This window comes from Labrus bergylta, chromosome 14, assembly GCF_963930695.1.
Source record: "Labrus bergylta chromosome 14, fLabBer1.1, whole genome shotgun sequence".
Lineage (NCBI taxonomy): Eukaryota > Metazoa > Chordata > Actinopteri > Labriformes > Labridae > Labrus > Labrus bergylta.
In genome coordinates, this window is record NC_089208.1 from 20,011,302 (window position 1) to 20,038,167 (window position 26,866).

The window sequence follows — 26,866 nt, forward strand, 5'->3', positions numbered from 1 at the left end:
ACTATTAACATTTACCGGCAACCAATAATTTGCCTCCACTCAATACACGTCAATAAGTTGCAGTAGTAGCTAATTTCTTGATGTTGAATTGCTGAGGTGTGAAATTATTTTTCTGCACTGAAACTGTTTTTTTTTTTTCTTCTCTCCTTTATAAGGCTATTTCATTGATGTCTACATGTGGGTAATATCAAGAGGCTGGGCTCAAACACACAGCTCTAAGTTTCATAATTTCTTATCTTACTCCTCTCTCGCTGGTTTCAAAATAGGTCACAGTGCAGAAGCTTGCCACTGCAGCACCGTCATCCCAAATCAGTGCCTATGCAACAGGCCGACACGGCAGTTCAAAGGAGTTCTGACATCGCTTGGGAAACTAATTGGCCATGCCTAAGCTGACTGCGCCTTTAGGGGTTTGTCTGTCTAATTGAGCTCAGGGTGCATGAGAATTACAGGGGACGTACAGAGGGCAATAAATGGAAAACATCAACTGGTTTCCAAACACTCCCCTGTTTTCATCCTGGGGGAAATAAATCTGCGACGGGAGACCTTGTCCGGGGCTGCATATCAAGTGTCTACTGCGCGCCGCATGATACCTCCATCCACCTGCTGAATATCGACTACGCACAGCAGACGGATCAATCAAGCCAAAGCCTGCTCCCCTCGCTATTTTTGATGGATTTATTCGTGTAATGAAAAACAAACCACTCTGAAATCGTATCTAACACGAAACAGAAATGTTTACTTTGTAAGCCGAATTGCCTATCGTTAAAACACATGTGGCTTACATGTTTTCTGTAATGAATGTGGAGATAATAGTTTTGGTTAGCGGGGACATATTCATCTTATCTGTGCTTTTCAAAGGGGAGCTTCCCTGCTATCTAATGTGAGCGTCTTGGTCCAAAACATCCTGATAACAAAACTGGCCATTTCTTTGTAATAACTGGGCATTAGCCTATAAGAAACTTTAAGATAGGCTACACATTGAATGGGAGCTACACTTTTGTAACATTTCAAAGCATGTTACAGGTTTAATAACATACCTACAATGGCCAGATATTTAACAAATTAAGTTTTAGTCCCTAGAATGACATCACTTGAGTCAGTGTAGACTAGTACGAGTGTTAAGGGGTAAAATAGTTTTTCAAGTCAGAAAGAAGTTAGCTTACTTGAACCCTTTAAAGTCCACTCCTTGCACTTTCTTCATTCTAGCAGCTCGACGCTATATTAGCCGCAGCCTGCATAATACACCTGCATATCCTGCCAACTGTTGGTGGTCTAATTGCATTTTGGGAAATGTGTGCTTTAGTTTTGGATTTAATACATACAGACTATGGTTTTGGACGGAGATTAGGGGAAGGACAATGCAAAACAGAAAGGACAATTTTTTGTTTTAAATTGTTATTTCTCTCAGGTAGGCCTCCCTTCTCAAGAAACTGTCTATCTTGAGTCCAGCAGTATGATCTTGACAACTAGTCTTATTTTTGATTGTAGGCCTTCTTTTTTTGTTGTTGAAAATTGGGTCACATTGACACAATGTCATTCCTGCAGCTACCGGTCTCTCTTTCAACCAGAAGTCTAATGTATTGTTGAGGCAGCATGTAATCATGTGAGTTGTCTGCATCTTTGATTAAAATGCATTTGAACTCTTTTCTATTAACAGATTCTGCATAAACATACTCAAATACACTTTCAGTAGGTTAATATAATGTGAAGAATATTATGTAGCCTACACAAAGAAAACAGTCACAAGATAACAATCCTTCTCTAACACTGAAGAGGGAAGGAAAATGGTGGATTATAATATGGGTTCACTTTGACATCTGACGGATAACTATTTGAAATGTGGGATCCTTTCAGATATCCTTTCCCCTCACACTGTCAGGTTCAAGAGCACAGAAACACGGTCTATTTAAGATTACAGTTAAAGATAAATTGTATTTGATTTTTTTTTTCTAGCCGAAGTCTGTCTTCAAATTTGTAGTGTGGTTTTACAGGTCAGCATTATGAGTAAGCCAGTACTTTGAACTCAGGATGTGTGTTTCAATTAAAGCACGTTATGTTAATTCTGTAATTCAGCAGAACAAATGCCTCTTTGAAATGAAAGTGTGTAGTGTAGCTTATTCCCCAGATTCCCCCAAATTAATCGAGAGCATTGCAGCAACATTTGTTCTTACAACCATTACCCTCCCACTGACAGCTTCAAGCAGCTGCTGCAGATGTGCAGTCTTTCTGATTTCATCAGAAATGAGCTCGCTAGAATCCTCACCTTAGAAATCAGAACTCTTCAGCTTGTACAAAAACTAGTTTTATCCTTTCAAGTAGTCAAAAAGAGGCATAGGCTATTTAAAAACCAAGTGATTGTGTTTTATATATGTTTGGCTATTTATGACATTTACACTGATTTTAAAAATAAAATCTGTTGACAGGCCATCCATCAACTCATCAGCAGGTTTAAGCTTTTCAGAGGTCACTGATGTAGCATAGCTATAAACAATATAATTGATTAGGAATGTCATTGATTTTTTACTGAATTGCAGAAACAGTAATATTTTATTTTAATGGTACGTGATGGTACATTGCCATCTGCTGGTAGATAGGGCAATTTTCAGGGAAGATATCTAAAGTCATAAAGCACAAAGAAACCTTGTGAAATATATTTTACTATTTACAGAGCTATTACACTACATATTTAACTTTTCACTGGATACAAAAGCTTGGCTATAAATTGCTCTCCTGCAGGTTTGGTCTTTAAACTGTTTTTACAGTGACAGTGCAGACACACCTCTCTTCTATACAGCCATCCACTCTCAGACATGAATGACAAACTTACACACAGTACTCACCTTGATTAGAGAACATAAATGTAATCCGTCAAACACAATGGACTGTTGCATAGACTCATACATGCCTCGTAAATCTGTCAGACAATAAAAGGGACCCTTTTTTTTGCTGAAGGCAAGAGTTTGTAATCCAGCTTTCTTATCAATAGATAAATGTGAGACAAATGACAGTGCAGACTGCAGGTTATTGATTTTTCTTTTGTGGTTGCTTAAAAATTAAAATATGTTCGAGAGTACATAAAAGTTTGTTGCAATCGGGTTCTTTCATCAATGGCCTGCATGAATAGAACAGAATGACTAATATCAAGGCTGCTTTGCAAATCATTGAGAAGTTAAAAGTTAAAATTGTTATTTAAGAGAGTCTAGGAATTATTCACACATGACAGGATGGAAGCGAGCGTTCAGCCGACACTCGATTATACAGATAAAGTTTATGTGCATTCATAAGCCTCCTCTCTATGAGATGATATCAAAGAGCCGTTCACCTCTCCGCTGGAAAGAAGCTTTTATCTATTTCTCGCACGGCTCCATCTGAACCAAAACTTAAATAGCCTTTTTCTCAGTATCAGGTTAGAGCAACAATCTACATCATAAATTCCTGCATCAACGCATTACAGCCTAAAGTAGCACTCCATTTCACTACAGTGTAGAATACCAGAAAATCAATTGTGTTTATAGAGAGGAAGCCTTAGGCATTCATCTGCCTTTTAATTATTGGAGCCAAGTTGCTCATGTAAATAACCCGCGGGTCTTGAAATATTTGATGGATGTCCTTGTCTTGTCTTCTCTTGGGTGTTTATATTAAATACTGTCTCATGTTGTAGGATTTTTTGACACTTTATACCTCTATCCAGTTTTTCCATTCAGAATTTAATAGCACATCTGGTCCAAGACGCCTCCTTAACTATTATCACCAGGGTATCCAAAGCATGATAAAACACCCTGTTGATGTACAGTTTGATGGGTAGTTACATTCTGACAAATTATTTGTCATTCAAAACTGTCAACTTGTGATTTAATTTACTTCTTTTTTTACTAATAATAAATTATATTAAACTTTAAATTCCCCTAAAATCTGCAGAAATAAACGCAACAGGCAGCTCTCTTACATATTCTCAAAGTTCAAACAAGGGTTCTGATTGGCTGACCGACTGTCTTGTCTCACACTCATCTAGAGATCTGTACTGAAGTCTTAAATGAAGCTCAGCTCTGCCACTGCAGTGTGATTACTCTGTAACAGGATCAAAATTTCCCTCTAAACAGAGTGTGAGCACTTTCTCTCACTAAAGCTAATTGCTAATTGTACTTGAACTGTTCCTAATCATCAGCTATGTGAGGAAATTAGTCACAGGCAAATGAATGACAGCAGCTAAACAGTGGGCTACTGTAGGTCAGATTTAGCTACATTTGATTACAATGTCATTAGATTGCAATAATGAGAAAATGTGTAATTTAAATTGTTACCAAAATGGGGCTTTTATGAGTGTAGATCCAATTATATTGAACTTTACAACTGCTTGCCACAATAAAGTCTAATTCTGGGTCTTATCTTTGTAATGATGCTTGTGAGTGGAAGTAAAGCAGCGGCAATAAACAAGGACAATTGTGGGGCAAAATCAATGTACTGTGTTGTGTTTCAGAGGGGGAAAGAAGAGGCATATGTTGATACCACAGTGCATTTTTCTGTAAAGCATGGTACAGTAAATAAACATAGGAGACACTTACTGAGATTACAGTCTATCCTGATACAATCTGGTGAGAGAAAGAGTGAGATGGTGAGATTAAAAGAAAAAAGGAACAGCACAAAAGAGGAGAATATTTCACATCCTTCAAGGTACATTCTGCAGACAGTTCAGTGCTTTTCAGAGCCCACCATCCGGGGACAGCCTCGAGAGTCTAAACCGCCACTTTCCTCCCTGCAGTGTACAGTACATAACACTAAAGAAAAGAAACAGTGAGTGAAAGGAAAAAAAAAACCTCAGCATGTGTCTGGCACTGCTGGAAGTATAATAGACCAGATCGAAGGAGGGATCAATAAGGGTTTTATTGACCATAAAAGTAGAGGTGCGGCAGTTTTATTTTTAGTGTCATTATTGGCTCTGATGTAGCGGCTTACATTCACCGTCTGTAAATTAATGTGAATGTTTCAGACACTGGTTTTCTCTCACAGGTGCTTGTGGGTAATACACCAAACATGCAACGCAGTGAGGAAAACTGTTTGAAGCAGATAAGAAAAAATGGGACCTGTGCTCGATTTGCTTCAAGGTTATTACATTTGAAACAGACTAAACCATCCCAAACCTCATCCAGAAAGGACGAAAATAAATTCACTGCAAAAACAAAACAAAAAAAAAGAGAGAGAGAGCGTTTAAAGTTACAGCTATTACTGGAAGTTTGAAAAATGTAAATTAAAGCTCCAGTCATTACGAATTATAGTTTGAGACAAAATACCTTTTATACATGAAACTCTTGGCCCCTGAATTATAACAACGTTTTGTTAAAGATAGCCTGCATGTGTTATTTTAATACTCCTGAAACATGCATTAATATGAATTGAATACGCTTAATAAGCTGAATTTGTTTTGAACACTAAACCTTAAAAAACTCTGCTTTAAAGCCCAAACTTTGATCTGTCTTCACTCTCCTAATCAGTTTACTAAAAAAAAAAAAAAAAAAAAAGCAGTCTCCTACTTGTTCTACAGGCTTGACGAAAATATTTTTTCAAAGTTTATTACAGAGGAAAAGGGGCGATTTGCACATCCTGCAGCCACAATGATCCTTACACCATGAAAAAAGTGAATAACAAGAGCACACCTGTGATGTTTGGCTAACATTTTCTTATGTCCTCAACAGTTAATTTTCCCAAATCCATTGGCAGTATTCACATTTTTGGCCTCAAAATGGATTCACCCACTCATTATTTACATGCCCTGAAAAAATCAAACGCCATCATGTGACTGTACATGAATACATTGGTGTAAGTCATGTGGCTGCGGAGTGCTCTCAAGCTGTCAACCATCACAGAGCAGTGGATACAGACAGCCAGAGACCAGAGAGACCTTCTACTGCGGGTGTGTGTCTGTGTGTTTGTGTCTCTTTACATGTGTGTGTGTGTTCATCCCTTGCGCCCTCTGCTCAGCAAGGCGGCTCTAACCTGGACAGGCCAGTATATGTGAGGGGTGGGAAGTACAATGGTCATCTACAGTGTGAGCAGTCAAAATGGTAATATCTCAGTGAAAAAACTGATCTGGTCTCTGACTGCCTTCTCCTTGAACTGCAGACAAGCCATTGAAGGGCTGAAAGAGCCGAGAGGGTCAGATGGGACCTGACCATAGGATGAACTGAGAGAGAGAGAGAGAGAAAGAGAGAGAGGGGGAATATACACACCTACAGTTGCTTATAGCACATCAAAACCCTTTGAAAAAAAACATTTTATAGCCTACTAGACTTCTTCAAAGTGTGTTTTAAATTAGACTTTAGATGGAATCGTCTTGATTTTTGTTTCTCATCAGTTGTGTAACATAGCTAACAATCAAATAAAAGTGATAATGCTTTTTTAAAATACATAGCCTATGTTGGGTAGCTAAACGGTTGAGCTGCATACTTTATAACTGAGTTATCAGAAGGTTGGATTCCAGCCCAGGACCTCTTGATCTCTGTCTCCAATGTCTCCAAACTTTAATTAAAACTGTGTGGGTTTTTTTTCCGATAGCGGTACCGTTCTAATTTAAAGTCAAATTAAAAAAGGAGAAATATAGCTGTCTAGGCATCCTGCTGGACTATTTGAAAACATACTATACAGTAATAGAAGAATGTCCATAAACTCTCTAGAAGAATTGGATGAGAATATAAAATCCACGGTCATATCTATCTGCAGCCAGAAAAAAAAAAGAAGTAAGCCAATTAGACATTATTATAATTTTTCTTTAGCATTATAAACAATTTGGTGTATGGCAGAGAGGTATGAATAAGATCATTTCTAGGTCCCAAGTGGTTGCCAGGCAACTAACTAAGATTCCAGGGAATTATAGTGTATCGCTAATAACAATCTGATGCCTAGCCACCCCACAAACCAGTGAAGCTTGTATTTTCCCTCTCAGTATTTCTTACAGATTATAAAATGAGAGCAGTGGGGGGGGGGGGGGGGGGGGGGGGGTGGTATACAGATTATTTTGTACCTTCTGACACAACCTGGCTTTATATAGCTGTTTCCCCACAGCTTTTCTGAAGGTAAGCTAATACACTGCAGCTTTATATATGAGAGAGGTATCAATTCTCTCATTCTATAGGCTACTGCTTCAGAGCACAAAACACATTTCCTGAAAAGATTAAATCTTTACTACAAATCCAATCATTAGATTAACCTCTTTTCAATTTGAAATGATCCTTCCAGATGCATCTGAAACAGTTCATGAGACCATTCTTTTATATTTCAGAGAATTTTTCTTTTTCCTTTCTCTAAATTGATTATATTCTTGAGCTAAAATTTAATAGGAAGATAACATATCTTCTATGTAACAACATAAAGCTGAAGAAGCACTGGAAAAGCTTTTTGAAGCCCCGGCAGCATATTTGGCTAAAAAAACAGAATAAGTGAAACGGTTCAATTTATATCCCAAAACATTAAGTCTGCATTTCCATGTACTTTTACTCTGATTATTAAATGATTCAATTTAAAGGGACATTTACTAACTTTCATTAAAATTGAAATACATGGGATAAATCTAATCTACTGTACCAACGTGAAAAACAATCCGAGGATGTGCTGATCTTTGGGTTTAAGCAACTGTAGTATTGTGTACGAAGATGGGAATGGGAGAGTCTGAGACAAAACTGATATCATAAGGAGCTCGTGAGGTGACACATCCTAAAAGGTCAACTGGCATTATCCGCATTGCCACAGCGGCATTACCCAGATTCACAGTGAGCTTCACTCTGCCTCCATCCAGCTCCAGACGCAGGGTGTCTGCTGATTCCTGGGAGGTGGTGGCCATCAGCATCCCAAAGGCCCTCTGGGACATGAAGCGGAGGGACATGTCCTCGGCCTCTGTGTGTATTGTCCTTGGAAGTACCACCTTCAGATACATGCTGCCGTCATAGCTCACCATCGTGGCCTCTAAGGATTACAAGGAGGAGGCATTATCAGACAATGAACCCCAGGGGGAATCCCATCACAAAATGAAAGAACAGGAGGCAGAATCTATGTGATGAACCCTGATTTCTGCTTTAGCTTATCTCAGGTGCTGCATGATATTATTTGAGATTGCAGTTTTCATCAGCTGCAGCAGATGGCAGAAAAAGCCTAGAGCATACGAAGACAGACAAGGAAGATTGCGGCAGCAATCAAATTTATGAAGGATTTATACCCATCATAGCGCAATACAAGGGGGATATTCATATATCCCTCGTACTATTAGCTGCCAATAGATCTGTGTAATTTGGTCTCTCAGTGAGAAAACCATCTGCATGGTGTGCACAGCGTGATTCAAGCCGAAGCAGCACTACATTTCTAATGAAATGCTCACAGCATTGGCAACCTTGTGATACTGACAGTTCATTAATGAATCACTATAATGTAAGAAAATACTGTAATCACTCCTGAATGATTTGAATGAATAAAAACTGAATTTTCTTTCATCGTGTTATTGTGAACAGGGGTGTGGAAAAATGGGGGGTGGGGTTGGAGGGTTATAGAGCTCTAATTTGAATAGTTATGACATCATTTAGTGTGTAGGTGATCAAGCTGTGATTGCTAATGACTTTGTTATAGTATAAGGTCTGAGCATGAAAGCCTGTTAATGAGTTTTCTTTGTTTTTCATTTTTCCATTCTGAGCAGGCTCCTCCAGCTTGGACACAGCCATGTTAATAAATAAAAGACTGGCCAAAGTGTGTTAAGAGCTTTGCAGCACTATTTTAAAATCACTTATCCTCTCCCATCCTTCACAGAAACTCTTACCTTTCTCACAGCTTGGGCCCAGGTAGCCAGTACCATTGCAGTCACAAATGTGTCGGTTCCAGCCCTCCCTGCAGAGTCCGCCGTTGGCACACGTGTCTCTCGCACACCTGACATGCGTCTCTCTCGTGCAGAGGTTGCTTACACCTGTGGCGCTCTGAATCTCCGCCAGCCTCCAGAGGTTACGGCTCTGACCGTCAATGAAGAGGTCCCTTACACAGCCCACGTAGCCGAGGCCGAGGGATGCCGTCCAGACCTCAGGGGGGAGTATGAGGGCCTGGCGGTCCTCTGGTAGACCTCCGAGATACATGTCCCCATCTAGGTCAAGGATCTCGCTGCCTTCATTAGCAGAGAAGGGGATGCTCTGGCTGTTCACAGAGATGAAGCCTGTAGGGCAAGGCAGTGAGTCAACTTACACTGTGTTTTTGTTGGAGAAAATGAAGACAGGTGTGTGTGGGTTGTGCTAAGTGAGAAGTGAGAAAAAAAAACTGTGAAATTGAGGAAGTGGGCACTACTCTCTGCTCGTCTTAAAACGAGTGTGGATTAGGACACAGCACTGCCAGTCCTTGGCAGTTGATTATTTGAGCAAAAGCAGAGGCTATAACTAAAACTTGAACTCAAAAAGTGAAGAATTATAAATTGCAAATCTAAGCCTGTTGAGAAGGAATAAATGTATTTATAGAAATCTGAAGGTGGGTATAAGGAAGGAGCTGTGTGTCTTCTACAAATAAGGCAGACATTTAGTACCAATAAGGCCCATTTTAGTGTTTGACCACAATTTGAATTCTGTGAAACAAGTTAACAGGGATTTTTAAAAAGTCATACATCAATTATGACTCACTAAAAATATCATAGCGATTAAAAGCCGATGTGGATGCATGTTTCACTGCAGTGCATATAGAGCCTATATATAACTGTATTTATTCAGGCCGTTTTTCCTTGACATTACACTGGCGCGACAGGCTTGCAAACAATTTTATTTCTACTTATGCTGGTCCATTGTGAACAATCTATAAAATTGCAGGAAACTGTTTTTATGGGTTATTTTCACGCGTATAATGTTTTTAAAATTATACGCGGGGGAGGGGCTGTCTGAATAATGACAGAATAAAAGACTGAATGATAACATCACAACAGTCTACTATTTTGTTGCATGTTTCCTTTTAGTCACTAATTTGCTGATAATGTTTCTTGCATATTCAGTCAAGGGTATATTCAGAGTAAAGGCAGAGACGGAGAGAGCAGGAGGAGGCCAACAATGCATAGAGAGAAGCTGGCATGGAGGTGAGAGCGAAAATGAGCAAATTGATGGTTATGACCAAATAATGACATCACACCAGTTTAAATGTTGATTTAAAATGAGAAAAGACTCTAAATCTGCCTTCAAACGGCCCCATTTACTCTGGCAGTGGCAGAAGGTCCCGTCTACTGAAGTCTCACTCCAAATTTTTGGTAAAACCTAGCAGCCATGCTTTATGATACAATAATAAAGGCAAAGTTCCTAGTTTAAGATAAACATTGCAAGGGAATGGTTAAATGCTAATATTAGCTGCTGTTTGAGTATAGAGTTTATCATGCTGTTTTCACAATGTATTCAGCTACTTCCAAACGTATAGCTTATTGTTAGCTGGGAAGAGACTGGATTCCAACATCACCTTGTAAAGTAATACAACAGGAAAGGCATTTAGAACCCTATTAACAAACAACACTATACATCACTCTAAAACATACTTGATACAACCCATTAGCTACCATCAGCCGATAGGTATTCAGCTAGTTAATAGCTACATTTATGTTAACTATTGTAAACAAGAAGAGAAAAGAAGTAAAGAAGAGAAAAAAAGACAAAACAACAACCAACAACAACATGGTAACTATAAGCTACCCTCATACTATAGCTCATATTAGTATCCAACCTCTCCCTTGCAATGTTTATCTTGAGATAGGAATTTACGCCTCTCCTAATGTGTCGTACAAGACTAAGTGGTGTAAGTATTCAGCCAGCTCCTAGCTAACAGTTAGCAAGGAAGTGTCTGAATGCTAACATTTGCTTTTGTCCAATGGTAGCAAATCAATTGTGGCTTGAAGGCTAAATAATGTCCAACATTCTTCAAGATTTTTGCAGTTGATTGTCTTTTCAGTTGCTGGTAAAATTGGAATAATATTTAAAGCTTGATCCAATGACAACTGGACTTCAATGAAGTTACCTTTGCATAACACTTTGAATTACGAATAGCTGGAGCCTGAGAACCTACACAGACATTTGGATTAATAGTGATTGTCTTTTCCCTTGGCATAACCACATTTGAGCCTCCCAGCCTCGAGTGTGATGTGAGAAGAAAAAAAGCAGCCATGTAAATGTGTTTGCCTAAATAGGGCAATTTCACAGCTATGAGCTCTGCTTTCACAAATACAAATTCTTTGCTTACCGTCACGCCCTTTCCTCTGGAAGTCCACGTGGCACCATTCACCATCATCCAGCCTCTTGTTACTGGCTTTCAACTTGATGCTGCCAGACCCCATATCCATGACCAAGTAAAGAAATCCATCCAGCAGCTCTATGGAAAAGAAGTCTGCCCGGGGCTTCTTGTCAGGTGGCGTTCCCTGAAGACTGCCGTGGCTGAACAGAAGAAGCCCGCTGGGCTCTGTGGTGCGGAAGTCAAAAGATATGGCACCCGTCTTCTTTGTGTTCCACCTGGGCAATGTCAAGTAGGCAGACGGCTTGTCGAAGGTAACCGGTTCCTGGGCTTCCACATTCTCGCAGCTGAATTTCAGGTCACCATGGATACTGATCTTAGGGTCTCGCTGTTCAGCCAGCCGTGACAGTTCCAGCCTAAACTCATTATTCTTGTAGACCACCTAATAAATGAGAGAGATGTCATGGTGAGATGACAGCCAGACAGAGCAATAAATTCAGAGCAAAGGTTGGAATATTACTCATCGATAAGTACTAGAATCGATATGACACAGCAGCATTCACAAGGACACGCAGCAAAAAAACACAATGAATCATCCAAGGACTCAGAGCTTGGTTAAAAAATGTCCTGATGATCTCATTTCCAGAGCTGTGTCAAATAAACTTGCACCATTAACTATACTGATGCAGAAGCGCTTGATGCATTTATCAGAACAAAAATCAATCGTACTTGTCCTACTAAAAATATTACTGACTGCTGCCGTGTATCCATGCAGAAATGGAGGAAGCTTTTAGAACTGAACACATTGTTTTTTTTCTGTTTAAATGCTGAATGTTTTTAATTATTTGTGAGACCAGTGAATCTCCTTCACCACATAGTGTGTCTGCCTGTTTTTAGATCTGAAGGAAACTGAACAAATGGCAGCAAGAAATGAGAAAGCAGCATGAGTTGAAATACTGGAAAACGCTCTTAGATTTGAATGCTAATACAAACACATACATTTTAGCCCTTTAGATACTTCTCTCTGGAACGTACAATGGGTCTGACAGTGAAATAGATTTAAAGCTTGAAGTGGAGGAATCGCAGACAGAGCACCTACAAAATGACAAATAATTATGTGTTTTTAGCCAAAGTAAATGGTCTGAACAGAGATGGTGGGTGGGAGAGAGATGGACTCAGTCATTTACAAGCACAACGCACAATTTATTATTTTAAGAGCTAAGATAAGTAAATGTAGGAGGGCATAAACTAGATTTTTCATTTTCATTGCTGAGCTCATGCTGCAGCTGCTAAACGGGGGATTTTGCACTCGTGCTGCAGTGAATGCACAAACCTTCCTCTGTCTTTGAGGAAAGTCTGAGAATGGGATTGATATTTCAGATCAATCAAAGGAAACAGACAAAAATAATAAACCTTTCTATAGATATATTTTTATTGTAAATACAAGATGTACACTCATGGAATATCTCTGTTAGTTATGGATTTCATTTATTTTAGTTTGAGCTTATTGTAGTCAACCTTGCCTTATTCATTGCAATATAGCTCCCAAGTGTATTTAGACCTTTCCCCCTTAATTTTCAGGCAGTTTTTCCACTCGCTTTGATTTTAATGTGGATGTCTTCATTGTGGTATTTCTAGTGTTTTCACCTCTCTTTAATTACCATTGGCAGTTTTATTTTGGATATTTTAAAACCTAAAAACATCTTACAGTCTGCTTTTGGGTCCGTTCCCTCTGCCTTAACACAAAATCAAAGGCTGTATAAAAAGATGGACGACATGACACCTCCTCAAAAATGAAGCCAAAACATTCCTAAGCTGTGCCTCCTCCATGTTGCCAGAAGGGACATGGGTCAAACTAGAAAACCCAAACACACGTCAAATACATTTTTTTCTTCAAAGAAGGTTTCTGTCATTTTGGTTAGTTAACATGCTACATTTATCTGAGTGTTCTGAGAAGTTTTTAGTAATTAATGAGTTATTTTAATGCTTACAAATGTGACTACTAGAAAGTCTACTACCTAGAAAAGGAGGGACAGAGAGAAAAAATGTAACAAATGAAAGATTGGAGTCATTGAACATTTCACACTCTTTTCTGTTGGACTGTACCAACTGAAGGTATCTTAGCCGTTTGATCTATAAGTTAAATGTGTGTTATGGTTAGCAGAAGGGGCAGGACGTAGATACCTTGGCTCCACCAGCTGATATCTATTGCCAAATTATGGCTTAAAATGACATCACCGGCGCAAGATGTCAGGAACCGGCGACCATTGGAGCCAAACTAGATATCCTGTTGTAAACTAAGAGCAGACTTTCTTAGTGGTTTCATAGTGGCTGTATTTTTTTTCTTCTTTCATTCTGGGCTCATCAATATGCACAGCAGGAAACAAAAGTCCTTGTCTCATTTTGTATCAGTTGTAAGTCACCCGGAGCCCACTGTTATCTGCCACACAGCTCAGAAACCCATCACCGCCTGAGGTGACACAGCACACTGCACAGAGGACTAACAGCTGAGCTGAGAGGCAATTTGAGCCAATATCACACTTCACACTGCCTCAGCGTGACTAATTAAGCAGTGAAATCAGATGGTGAAACTGACCATCGAGAAATAAGTGTAACAGGCAATTTTTAAATAGGAAGCCAGTCAATCAAAACAGTGACCCACATAAAGCGTGAACAGGGTGTTTGTGGTTACATACAGACGTTGCTTACAACCATATCTAACAAAAAGGCACACTGTGACCTCTGCAGGGCTATTATGTAAGTCAAAGGACAATACAGGAAGTGGAATCCTATTTCATCAAATTCGGATGCCTGTTGTATGTGACAAGGATTACAGAGTATCCCAAAACACAAGAATAGAGCTCTCTCTGTGTCGATTTACAAAGCCCTCATGTCTTTCATGCTCAAGTGCAGAATAACAGCAGTCTGAGAGTAAGATCTTCTCTGCAGCTTTAGTACATTCTTCATAACCAAATTGGGCTCAATCTTTGAAGCAATAGAGTAGAGGTACCTAATGATGAGGTCTGGGTATCCTGTGGGCACACATAGTACGGGCCAATAAGCGGGTGGCTTCAAAGACAAATTCATCTCGCCCTGCAGGTTGTTGTAGTCGTGACATTTGTCTGAAAGTGGCCATTATTTTTCCTGTATCTGATGAACCTGATGGCCTCTACCCAGAAGCGCTCGCATCTCTTATCATGTAATGTCTAGGGGGATTAGTCATGGCCTACACTTTCAACATTCACTACTATAAGACGTATTCCTCCCTCCATAGATCCTCTGCTCATACAGCTGTGTCTCAGGCTGACCCGGCTCTGAACCTGGCTCCTGAAATTCTTGACAAAGCTGATCCTGTTAAATCAGTTCTGCTTCTGCCATCGCTCACCCTCATTACCAAGACTTTTCTGTTTTCACCCATCGTCATGAATCTTTACCCCATCACCCTCTCCATGCTTGCCTACAGTTCATCCGTGTGAAAACTCACAGCAGCAGTAGGTCTTAACACCACCACCAGGCGCACCGCCTACAGAGCGGAGGTTGCAGCATTGGCAGCGGTGCTGGGACAACAATCTGTCCATAAATAACATCTCATTTTCATTTCACTGTATTCACACTGCTGATAGTTATGTAGAGATTCAGTTTGAAACCATTCAGTTAACACTATTGCTTTGAAATGAGAATATTGTGTACTTATTTATGAATACAACCAGTGAAACTACAAGTACAGATGCTATGACAAATTATTTTTCACGTGTCCTTACTGTGTTATTGTAAACGATTTTAAAGGATTAAAATAAATCTGTAGGCTGCAGGAAATATGAGATGAGAAATTTAATAAAGGAATAGCCTAAAAAACATTCAAACTAATGTATACTTTAAGCTAGTGGATGTGGGAGGCTGCACTCAATAGAGCAAGTTTTAAAGAAAATGCTAGCGGCATGTGAAAATTAAATACTGCTAAGGTTGATGGGAAACTAACTAGTTTTTCAAGTATTTGGTCATAAACAACAGAAATGACTGATTTCAACATTGTGATGTGATTAAAGCGCCACACTAAAATCCAGGTGATCATGAAATGCATTTGTCACCTCATGGTTGTATAAGAGGAAACGTCAGGAGATCAAAGACTGTATGATTCATACATTGGAGGACCCTGAATGTCAGTTTAAATTCAATGGCAGTGTTGCCAGATGAAAGATGCAGCAGCATCATGTTGAGAATAAAATGTTCATTTTTCAACGATAAAGTATGAAATATTGTGAAAAGACCAGGAACACTAACAGGATCCTTCTCTGAATGGCAAAAGCATGCCGTGTGGACCCTTCTAGACACGCAGAGGCTGCATCATCTGAACATGGAGGTAACTGTTAGCTTCAACTGCATATTATCTTGTCACTTCTTTTATGGTCCTTGACATCTTGTACAGAAGCAAAAGGCAGCCTTAAGCCTGAGCCTGAGACATGTGAGGCTTTCATCTAACTTCATTGTGAACCTATCAGAGGGAATTTAAGGTGCAACAAATTATTATTCAAAGTCGACAGTTGTTGTAACTGTCTATACCAAAGTAGTGTACTACAAACGACCCACCAGTGTCACCTTCACATGCATGTCCCTTATAGCAGCAGATTAGACTTGTTCTCACGAAGCAGAGCATTATGTGAAAAGGAAAGCTGCAGAAGTCACAGTTGAATGTTTACAACATATCCAAGATGCCGGACAAAGCAGTAGAGTCTTATGCTATGATGAAAATGTTTGCCTTTACATGAATCACATTATCAACGCAATAGTGGGAAAGAATCCTGGCATGCAGAAAAGACAACGAGACAGTTTAATCCATTTCGGGCACATAGCTTCTTGCTGGTCTCTGGATATAAACACCACCACTGTGATGGTATATAACCAGTTGTGTTTACAAAAGTCGGGGTTAACCGATGTGGAGCCAGAGCCTCCAGTACACTAAGTGCATGCACAGAATGTGTTTATAAGGGACAACTGAACGCTTTAGGATGCTGTATTTGTATCCACTTTAAGTGATAAATGAGTTTAAGAGTTATGTTCAATTAAATATACATGGGGAAGTTGAGATATGTTCTTTATACCTAAAGCCCCTTTCACACGTGAACTGCACCCCTGAATATTTCACCAAAATGTATGCGTGAGCTGCATGCGTGAATCCAAATGAAATAATTTTTCACCTCGACTTTATTTGGAATGTTTTTTCTGTCAGCCCGTGTACCGGATTAAATTAGCTAGAGCGACAGCAAAGTGTTGAGATATATCTATGTGAGACTAGGGCCGGCTTTTTCTGAGACCTCATATCTCAAAGTGATTATCTGTCTAAATCAAGGGTAGGAAAAAAAAGACTTGGTGATTAAAACTCAAGGGTTATTCAAAATGTTTTGACTTTGTTTGAGGGATAAATCTTCTTTACTTTGGCTCTGGCGGAGAAGCGAAGTCAAGCACGAAAGTCTGCGACAATTTTCAAATATGTCGTCAATCAACATTTAACAAGACACTATGCCACTTTTTTACAATCTGCCAAGCTTTAACTCTCACAGGAAGCTTCTGCTTGTTATGTTTTCCTTCAATTTCCTGCTGCTGTTACTGGCTAAGTGAGTTTATTTCTACTCCATTTCCTTCCCTTCATTTTATGCATCCTATATCTTAGTGTGTGTCTTGTCCTTGGCACATTGTTTTCTCAGCTGCATCTTATAAAGCAGGATTTAATGAGGATCAGGATGGAGCCTAATCACAGTTTATAAGTGTTTAGGGATGTCTATGACAGAGGAAACTCTTTTGTTTGTGTTGGGTATTGAACCTAAGAAAATATATAAACACCCATCTGCCACTCGAATGCTTTTACTACTTTTCTTTGTCACGATTTTACCTCAATCTACAGCCTGAGTCTGAGTCATATCTCCTCCTTATCCTCTGTTGGTCTGGGAGAGCATTTCTCTCACTTCAAAAGCAGAGAGTACTCCATTTTCTTTTTATGAGATTGCTCACTTCATTAAAAATTTGTGTATACTAATTCTAATGCTGAACACGTGATCCTAACTTGGGTGCTCGATATAATCAATGTGACAGGTACAGGCTGCAGTCAAATAGCTCCAAAAATGTGGAAAATAGTGCTGAAAAAGTGAGTTCAGACGCTAGAAGAGAAGATGTTTCCAATGTATATCAGGCATCGTTTCACAAAGGAATTCCCACAGGAATCTATAAACACACATGCTCTGAATATTTCACCTACAAACACCCTCCAACAGGAGAATCAATATGAATGTGAGGGCTGATTTTCTATACGCACTAACACGCTCTGCTTATAGGACAGGGTTGTGCTATCTAAGGAGGGCAGGATAGTGTTTCCAGTCCTCTGCTGGTGACAGAGGTCAAGCTGTATACTCACGTCTTTGAGGCAGCCCATGAAGTTGTTGCTGATTGGGGAGCCCGGCAGGTCGGCTGTGTTCTGGCTGCCCCCGATGTAGAAGAGATCATCTGAGCCGAGCATGGTGTAGTCCTCCTGGGTGTATCCGGTGGTGGTGAGGATCCCATCCACCAAGATTGTCACCTAGACAAGGAAATGGGGGGAAAAAAACATGACTGTGAGATATTTTCAGCCAAATAAAAAAAAAACTGGCCTAATTATTTCACGCTTCATTGCTTGATTCTAGCTGTGCTTTTCTTGATGATAAATCTTGAAGGCTATTACAAGAAACAGCTTTGACTGGTTCACTAATCTCAGCTGATCCCTGTTGCTGATACATTAGCAAAATTGGAGTGGAATCAATATACCCATACAGTAAATATTCCTTCAGCTGATATTATAATATACATGCTGCAGGAAGCTCGACGAATATGAGATTAAAGATATCAAGATTGCAAGCTACATTATTTTTCATATTGGCAGCAACAAAAAACGATTATTCCCATATCAGTCTCATCAGCACACAGAGACAAAGGAAACGAATGACTGAATAGGGCTGTAGGGAAAAAAATGATATGCCAGTTGCCATGACAATAAGCCTACAGTTAAATTGTATTCCTGCACACATATATATTAGCTTCCACTTTGGGGAAGTGAAAACAATTAGGATTTCTTTTGTGGGGGGGGAGAAATGTTCCCTTCTCAGGAAATGCTACAGTAAAAAGCTTATGGCTTGTTAGTAAACAGCACTGTGTGTTACAGTATAATTTGCATTTAAAGCTAGAACTGAGAAATAAAAGCTCCAACAAGGACATGCATGCACACGGCCATTCCCGACCACTTTATACATGCAGCACTTAAGTGGGAACGTTTTTTCAAATATCAGACACAGTTTCATAAAGTACGTAAAAAAAAAGAAGAGGACAGAGCTCTCTGATCAATGTGAATTCATTGAGGAAGTTGTGATATAACACATTTAAAAAAAAAGGAGAATAATGGGATGATTTGTGATTGAAAAATTAAGATAACAAAAGTCAAAGCTGCATATATGGACACCAGTTTAAAGAATGATTACATTGCTGATAACACCAACTCATCCAGCAGACCTCGACCTTTCTGGAGGAGAGTCCCAAAGGGTCATGCAGAACTAATGGATCAATATCACCGTGTCAGGTTTCAGTACGCAAATAAAAAACAAATAGTTCAAAAAAAATGTGCGACCTATGGAGAAGCCATTTAAATTGTAAAAGCCAAAGTCTTTTAATCGTATCCTAAAGACTCACTTGTGTTTCCATTTGGTAAACACCCTGGTACGTCGAAAGCAAAAAGATAAGAGACAAAGGCTTGACCCGACACGGTGTGTTCAGGTGTCAGCTCTCTCAAACAAGCTCCTGCCGTATTATTCTCTGCTGCTGGCAGGTATTGATTTCTGTCCATCTACTGGTGAAGCCTTCAGTATCTTAAGCTTACACCGAGGACAATAGCGGGGCTAGACTGTGTGTTGATGATGCTGCACATATAAAGAAACTTCTGGAAACCAAAGAGCTTTCATGTCTGGGAATTGATTAATGTTTCACTCCACAACGTCTACAGAAGCATGGCCAGTTTCTGATAATGCCTATTACATGGTATCCCAAGATAGTTACTTTTCTGGTGTTATGCAGGGTAAGGGATAATTGGGTTCAAAGGTAATTATTGAATTAGGCAAAAACATCATTAATTAAAGGCCCAATGCCGGCTTTAGCTGTGCTAGAGCACCCAAAGGATTTCTACACGCAGAGGGTAATGCAGAGCAGATTTAAGGGAAACTACGGCTGTTCCTTCCAGTGACATTTAAGTGCGGTGTTCAGGATAAACAACAAATCATGTGCCCAGAAACAGTTGAGTGCATCATCAATAACAGTCAGAAAAAGAGAGCCCGAGCACCAGTCATTTAGCCCACAACAGAGTAAGAAAGGACAGATGGAGTGGGTGGTGGTAATAGGAGGAATTCCAGCCTGAAAAGCACCAGCGGATCTAATAAAATGTTTCCACCAGCACTCTCTTGGGAGTTACAGTTCTCCCTATCTACATGTCAGAGGGGTAACTTATCTGAGGGGAAAGCAATTTACACAGGGATCAAATGCTGGGCGGAAAGCAGGAGTGACGTCGTAAGCATTGGATTGCCGATCCTCTGTAAGTCAGGGTAAGTCAGGAAATAAATGTGGAGGAGGTTGCAACTTTATATACCGGTTAATGTGACCGGCTAGGAATATATAAGCCATGATGACAGAGTCAGAAACACAATGAGAGGAGACATAAAACCTTTGAATGCATTACATTAGTACACCTATTATTGTAGAAAAAAAGACAAGTTAAGTTTGTGGCTTAATTTAAAAAGCATTCCTTTTATTTCAACAGAATGTTTTGGCAGCTTTTCACTTTTAGAAGCCCAATTACCTCAAGTGTCAATAATGTGATAGAAAAGATCCACTGAGATTCTGTGGGACTCAGCGGTGTCACTTCTCTCCTGCACATTCTTTTGATGCTTGTCTGAGCTAAGGAAATAACAGCTCTGTTTGAATTGATACATTGTGCGAGTTTCAACAGATTGATACTCTTCCAAATAAGTGCCAAGTGCATTGGCAGACTGAAGCGATAAAGACAAAAGCACATCGTTAGAAAACGTGTCATCACAGGGATTACATTTTCCAAAAATATTCATTAGGCACAGATTTGACATTTAAACATTGACGAAATCACGTACATCTGATCATGATGTCATAGACTAAGTCAAAACATCATTGCGCATGAATCCGAGAGCAATAATCTGGTATGGATGTACTTTCTTATACTGTAATGGTGGCACAACTATTATCGCTTTTCTCAATCCAACTACATACTACTTCCTCAGAATTAAGAGACACACATTTCATGTCTAGATGATTCTGTCAAACTGTTTTTAAGAAATTTCAATTTTCAAATAAAACTAACTGTGAGGTTTTGCCAAATGTTTTTAAAAAATCATACCACAAACAAATACTTCCAGAAGTTGGAGTATCAATAAAAGGAAAATGTGACACATTTTGATGGAATCTAAACTATTAAATAGGAAATAATGTCCTTAAAAACATGCAGCTTAAAGCAAATAATAAGCATGTTGAGGCTCCGATCACTACATGCATGGAGAAAACCTTAACCCAATATTTTCTTTTTTTCCCCCACAAAACTGTCCTCTGCTTCAGTTTTAAAATTATATAGATCCTGTATTTGAAGCTGCAGAGTCAGCTATTTTTCCCAGACGTAGGAGGCAGGGCGTGTGTCCAGACTTTTTGTACTGGGGTGGCCCATCTGTCGCACTGACTTGTGCAGGGGTGGCCCGAAGTTTGTGTGCACACACATGAATGACGAGCATTTATTTTCCCCTTCTCTTTGCACTAATCAAATCGACTTCTAAGTAACACAAGATAATGGCAATATATACATCTTCTAAGTTAAATTCTTCAAACACACATGTCTGTCTCAAGTCACAATTTAAGTATTAAAAAAACAAACAAGCAAACATCTGCACACTGAAAACTATGAGCTGTCTGTTGCAACCCAGCTTAAATAGTGGATTTCGACATAAATCCCACCTCTGGCAAGGCAAATAGCCAATCAGAGGTGGCAACTGCATGCCACCCCTAGCTACCCTTCTGGACATGCCCCTGGTTGAGTAGACAAAAAACAGAGCTGAAACTGCTCTGAGCTGCAAAACAAAAACCCATTGCAGGTTTAAAGTTGCATGACAAGGCCCACTTTAAGATCTCAGCAGATCAACATTAGCATTCAGAGATGTATTTACCTTCTCAGTTTGTCACCAGACCAACATTAAACATGACTGTACCAACTTTGACTTTACAACTCTCCACAGACCTGCAGGAATGGACAATTATCTACAGCCGCATTCACACTGCACATTTTCTTGGAAATGAAAATCAATAATTGGTGGCGCTTCAAGGTGCAGTAAAATGGGAGTAATTATAGAAATATTGCAGTCAAGAGTGCCAGCAGGGTAACATTTAATGTAACAGACACAACTTGGCAGTCTGTAAATTAGTTTGGGACTTCGTCTCTGAGCTATGTCCAGTGGACAAAATTAATGAATATGAAACCTGAGGGTCGTCTCGTCTGAGTACAGTACAGCAGGTACAGCAGTAAAAGTGCATTGGCCTTAGTCGTTATAAAATGTTCTTCTATTTCTTGCATGAGTGCTCAGATACTTTTTCAAAGCTGAATATGTGGGTTACTCCTGAAAAAAAAATGTTTAGTCTTTGTCAAAACCTGCCAGACATTTGTGAAGAAAATGTTTTGGGTAGAAAAGAAACCAGACTGTAGGATCCATTAATATTATTAAAAGGACTCAAAACTCCCACCAACGCAATCCATGAAAAAGAGGGCAATGACCCGATACAGTATGTATGCAAGAGATGCAATATGTTTCAGAATGCAGAAAATGGGGAATATAAGGAGTCCGGCAGAGCAGAAATATTACAGAATCAACAAAACCTGCATAGCAGTTGTTTACTGTGACTGTGGACTGCTGTATCTAAACACTAATTGCATCAGAGCAGTATTACTGGGACCTAATTCATCAATTCATACACACCTGGCGGCGGTTACGTGTCACTTGAACATCATGCCATACGTAGTCGTTGAACTTCCCGCTGGCAGGCTCCACCAGGGCCTCGAAAGCACCAGAGCCCAGGTTGATGACGAGCCACAGAGCTCCGTTCCTTAGCGACAGGTTGACGTAGTCGGCCGACCTCCCCGTGTGAAGAAGCAGGCCGTTCCTCTGCAGCGTACGGAAGGACAGTGTGATCTCGTCCAAACTGCTCTGAATGGGAGTCAGGGACAGGTTGTAGCTGAAGAACTCATTGCCTTTGAAGGTGGCCATGGACTCTTCCTGCCCTGAGAGGGGAGGAGAGACACATATTAGATAGCTGTTTCAGTCGACATGCCTACATTTACTGTCTGTTTTACTATCATTAAACCAATATGCCACTGTCACTTGAATTATACATGTACATTTGTAAAGCTACTGAGATTTGCTTAAATGTCACTGTACATTCTTAAAGCATGCTGCCCATGGGAGATCACAATTCTGCATGTTTTTTCTCCAGTTAATGAAAATTCATGTGCTATCATAAACTATATTTCTCTTTTGCATAGAAATTCCTTAAAAACACCAAAACCAACAACAAACTCATATTTCTTCCTGTCATTATGCTTAATATAGCTTCCACAGAGCTCCATTAAAATACACCAGTGATTTGCAGTGCTATGCTGGGTTTAAAGATCCTTCACTGATATGAATCTAACACATACACTGTCCCGCTTGCAAACTGAACTTGCAACTAAAATGAAAAAGTCCCAAAGAAATTTTCATTTCACTCCTATTTGAGTTAACGTAGCTTAACCAAATTAAAGTCCCAAACTGTTGCAGTGTAGCCGCACAAAAAAACTCTATTACTGTAAATGTTGTGACAAACACTTGTGCACAAAATACTAAACCCATGGCTGACATAACAGTTCATTTAGCATTAATGCTAAGGCAAGCATCCTACACAAAGTAAAGCTTTTGACACTTGTTGCTAATGTTAGCAGCATGATAACTTACAAAAGTACAACCTTATATATAGATAAAATGATAAATATAGATATTGGAAAAATTGAAAGATACACGAAAAGAACGATAATAACATTGATTAACATAGAAACCTGACTCACATAAAAACAAACAAAGAAATAGCAATATGAATTTGGGAAATCAACACAATTAAGTAACAAATTTTACATATTAAGGCTATAATGATGACAGCAACAAACCCTCAACACCACAGAAGTCAAAGGGCACACAGCTTTGTTTTTAGTGTTGTTTTCTGATGCCAGTCTTGACTAAATAATAAACACACTGTTTACTATTTTGCTTTGAAATTCAGGGTCAAGACTTCTCAACATTAAGCCATAGTACAGCATTGAACTGAAGGATTAATTTCGGCTGCTGTATAAGAAAGGTCTTGAACTGATGAATGGTCTGTTTGAAGTCAGTTCAGACACCTCTTCCTTTGCTTGTTTGTAAGATTCAGCCCCCCGAAGCTACTGAGCAAGCTGTTTCCAGCTGAACGGATAAGCTGTCCCTTAAGCCCGTGTTTGCTTGTACAGTAACTGTCGGCTCCTGGACTCCAGGGCCAATTTAAGCCAGCAGGACCAGCAGTCCCCATTAGTCTCTATTGTCTGAGCGCTGTACTCGACTGCTGTGCAGACAGGATCTTGTTAGGCTGTTGTTGTTTAGCCTCAATGTGAAGTCCAGCATTTGACTGATGTAGTAGGTGAAGTGTTCACTTAGGTTGCAGGGGTAGTCAATACAGAACGTGTAGCTGTTGGGAAAAATAATTATGGGACAGAAAAAGGCTTTGTGGCCTAATTTGAAGGAACATGAGAGCTTGTGTGTGCCATTAATAACCCTGCCAGCACAGCTAATCTAATATCTAACCTTCAAAGAGGTTAGTCTATACGTAAAGAAATGTCATCATATTCTGAGCACATCCAGTGCAATTATCTGTCTGTCATTACCAGCTTTCTGTAATGAAGACGTCACTAGCAGATGACCCTGAAGTCCTTTGAGGGATCAATGGAAGAGTGTGGGCGGCTGGAAAGGCAGCAGGCCGTATCGCCGCTAACGAGAGAGGTGTTTGCAGGCTTGCAAAAGGGCGTTCTGTGTTTTGTCTAAAACCAGAAGGACTTTGGCACTACCTTACCATCACTGCAGAAGCCGTTTAGCACTTGATGCATGGTGCAGCTAACTGGGGGCAAAGCCGCCGACCTCCTCCCTTGGCTGCAGCTTTAAGAACATTTCGCCAAATGCCGGTATCAGCAGAAAAAGAAGACTCAGCAGAATATCAGAGCAGCAACAATCTCTACATGTCTCTCCTGCTTTTCTTTTCATCGCCACATACCGCTGCCTTTCCTCCCCCCTTCCCCTGTCTCCGTCTTACTATACATCATCCAATCTTCTATCTCTTCTCAGCCCATGGTTTGAAACCATTAAATGTCCCTCTATATTCAGGACACTAGAGAATCCTTGTAGCTTTGCCGCTTAAAAAATAAAAAAAGGACCTAAAAAACTTCCCCTTGACCAAGTAAGCTTTAAAATAGCTAATAGCAGCTGTGGTCGCGACTGTGCCACACATCCACATCTGTAAAGGCACCACCCATAGCCATGCATTAGCTGCTAACTGTCACAGCATGATCAATGGAATACTGTGGAGGAAGAGAGGTGCCATCAGGTGGGATAACATCATCTGGGCGTACTTCCTTGTGGCCCACCTGTTCCAATCTCTCTCTTAAAATTACATTTTGCTGCAGTGGCTGCACCAACATATGGATTGCTCATTAATTTTGAGCTTTATATGTGATTAATTTCAAAGTGGTCCAAAAGCCTGGGTTGCAGATGGCCCCTCGTCTCCTGCTTGAAGGTGGAGGAAAAAGTTGTCGGATAAATAATGTAAGTCAGATATTTACAGCATGTGCTTTGGGCAACAGTTTAACTTTGGTCTGGAGGCCTGGCCATGCTTTAGCACTATGAGTTGTCCATAATCACACCTGCACAAGCATAGTCTTATTGAGAGTGTGTCTGCTGTTTGTCTGAGTGTGTTCACACAGGCAAATAATTCTAGGACACAAGCGCATACGCAAGAAGCCACTTCCTAAAGTGTGCTAAAAGCTTTTAATTCATTTATATTCTAACAGTGGGATTCTCCACGGGGAGGGACAACGGTGGCGTAAAATATATTCTACGTTATTTGTGGTCAGATAAATTCTGATCAAATCAGACAGCGCTCGTGAGTTTCCCCTCGGGCTAAAGCTGGAACATTGTCAAACATTTGTCCCAAATTAAAATGCTGAATAAAACTTTGATGTCTCATGTATTTCCCATGAAATAACATGTACAGTACTTTGTTGCTCATTGTAGCCGAGAATTGCTTTGGGGCTTATTCATGTAAATCTTATTTCCCCAATCAATTAAGGGAATTCCCCTTTTTGATGGATAAAATGGCGAAGCATTTACATTTCATGATAGAGCAGATTATTGTTGGCCTTTAGGACACAATTGCTGTTAGACTTACTGAATATTTGATAAAGCAGCGTTATTATAATACAACAGAGAATGGTAATCATTACAGAGGCTACATTGTTCAGCAGTTGGCAGAAAGTAGGAGCTTTAATTGAACATTATCTTTAAGCCTAGTAAAGACTGATTACTACATGACCAAGTTTGTCCCAAAGCGAGTTACCAAAGAATCCAGACCATAATCTATAATGTCACAGTCATGTAGAGCCTCCAGCAGCACCATTTATAGAGGCTGAAAAACTGCAGTTATCACATTATGAAGTGTTCACTTAAGCCTTTTCATCGACTGTAAATGACCTCAATATGAGTGTTATCAGTCCAACACCAGAAAATGTATGTGAGAACACCCAGGATATGGCCACACTCTGTTTTTCATTCTCACTAACTTATGTTCCAGAGGAGTGTGAAAAATATGATTCAACGATTGTACACAAAGCTATTTCAGTTTGAATATGCAGGGTTTTTATCATGCTATCCTTTAGCGATTGTGTAAAGATATGTTTCAGCATTATTTGGCTGACAATAAAAAGGATGTATGCTTTCTTTGATCTTGTAAGACAGAGTCACTAATACAGGTGCTGAAAAAGAAACATGTGTTTTCCAGAAATATCCCTATAATGTGTTCATTCTGTCAAAATTCAACCAGGATACATTTCATCTCTAGATAATAATCTCAAGTTACATTTACTCAAAGAGACACATGAAAACAAGAGCAGTGTATTTTTGTTGTTTTTAATATATTGTCAGTGTGGGCCATCAAAGCAAAGTCTCTGTGTAGAGAAAACACTGATTACCATGGAGACAGGAGGGTGACTTTTATCTGGATCTCAGAAAACACAACGCTGAAATACAGCAGACTCATGTAGGTCAGAACCACCCATAGTATTCAATAAAACATTTTTTTTTTCTTCCTTTCTGTCAAATATAAATGTTTTGCCAAATATGAATTGGATAGATGTTTTTTCTCCCAAGGTTTACTCTACTTCTTATTAGATGCTTTATTATTCTTTTTTGGAAAAAAAAAAACAAGGAAAACACAGGAGCGTCCCTTTCTAACTCTAAACCCTTCTATGTAAAAACAT

The 26,866-nt window shown here is 39.6% G+C and overlaps 1 protein-coding gene across 5 annotated transcripts in view; it reads right to left on the reverse strand.

The window, feature by feature from the left end:
• Positions 1-26,866, reverse strand: part of nrxn2a (neurexin 2a) — a 126,180-nt gene that overhangs the window by 61,059 nt on the left and 38,255 nt on the right. For 3 of the 5 annotated variants that reach the window (XM_020633392.2, XM_065962822.1, XM_065962823.1), the window contains 6 exons: positions 22,260-22,561; positions 17,615-17,776; positions 11,221-11,650; positions 8,795-9,178; positions 7,750-7,953; positions 4,563-4,589 (listed from right to left, as the gene is read on the reverse strand). In XM_020633392.2, coding sequence (XP_020489048.1) covers positions 4,563-4,589; positions 7,750-7,953; positions 8,795-9,178; positions 11,221-11,650; positions 17,615-17,776; positions 22,260-22,561 — 1,509 coding nt within the window. The remainder of the gene's footprint in view (positions 1-4,562; positions 4,590-7,749; positions 7,954-8,794; positions 9,179-11,220; positions 11,651-17,614; positions 17,777-22,259; positions 22,562-26,866) is intronic. The other 2 variants (XM_065962824.1, XM_065962821.1) reach the window with 1 other exon arrangement.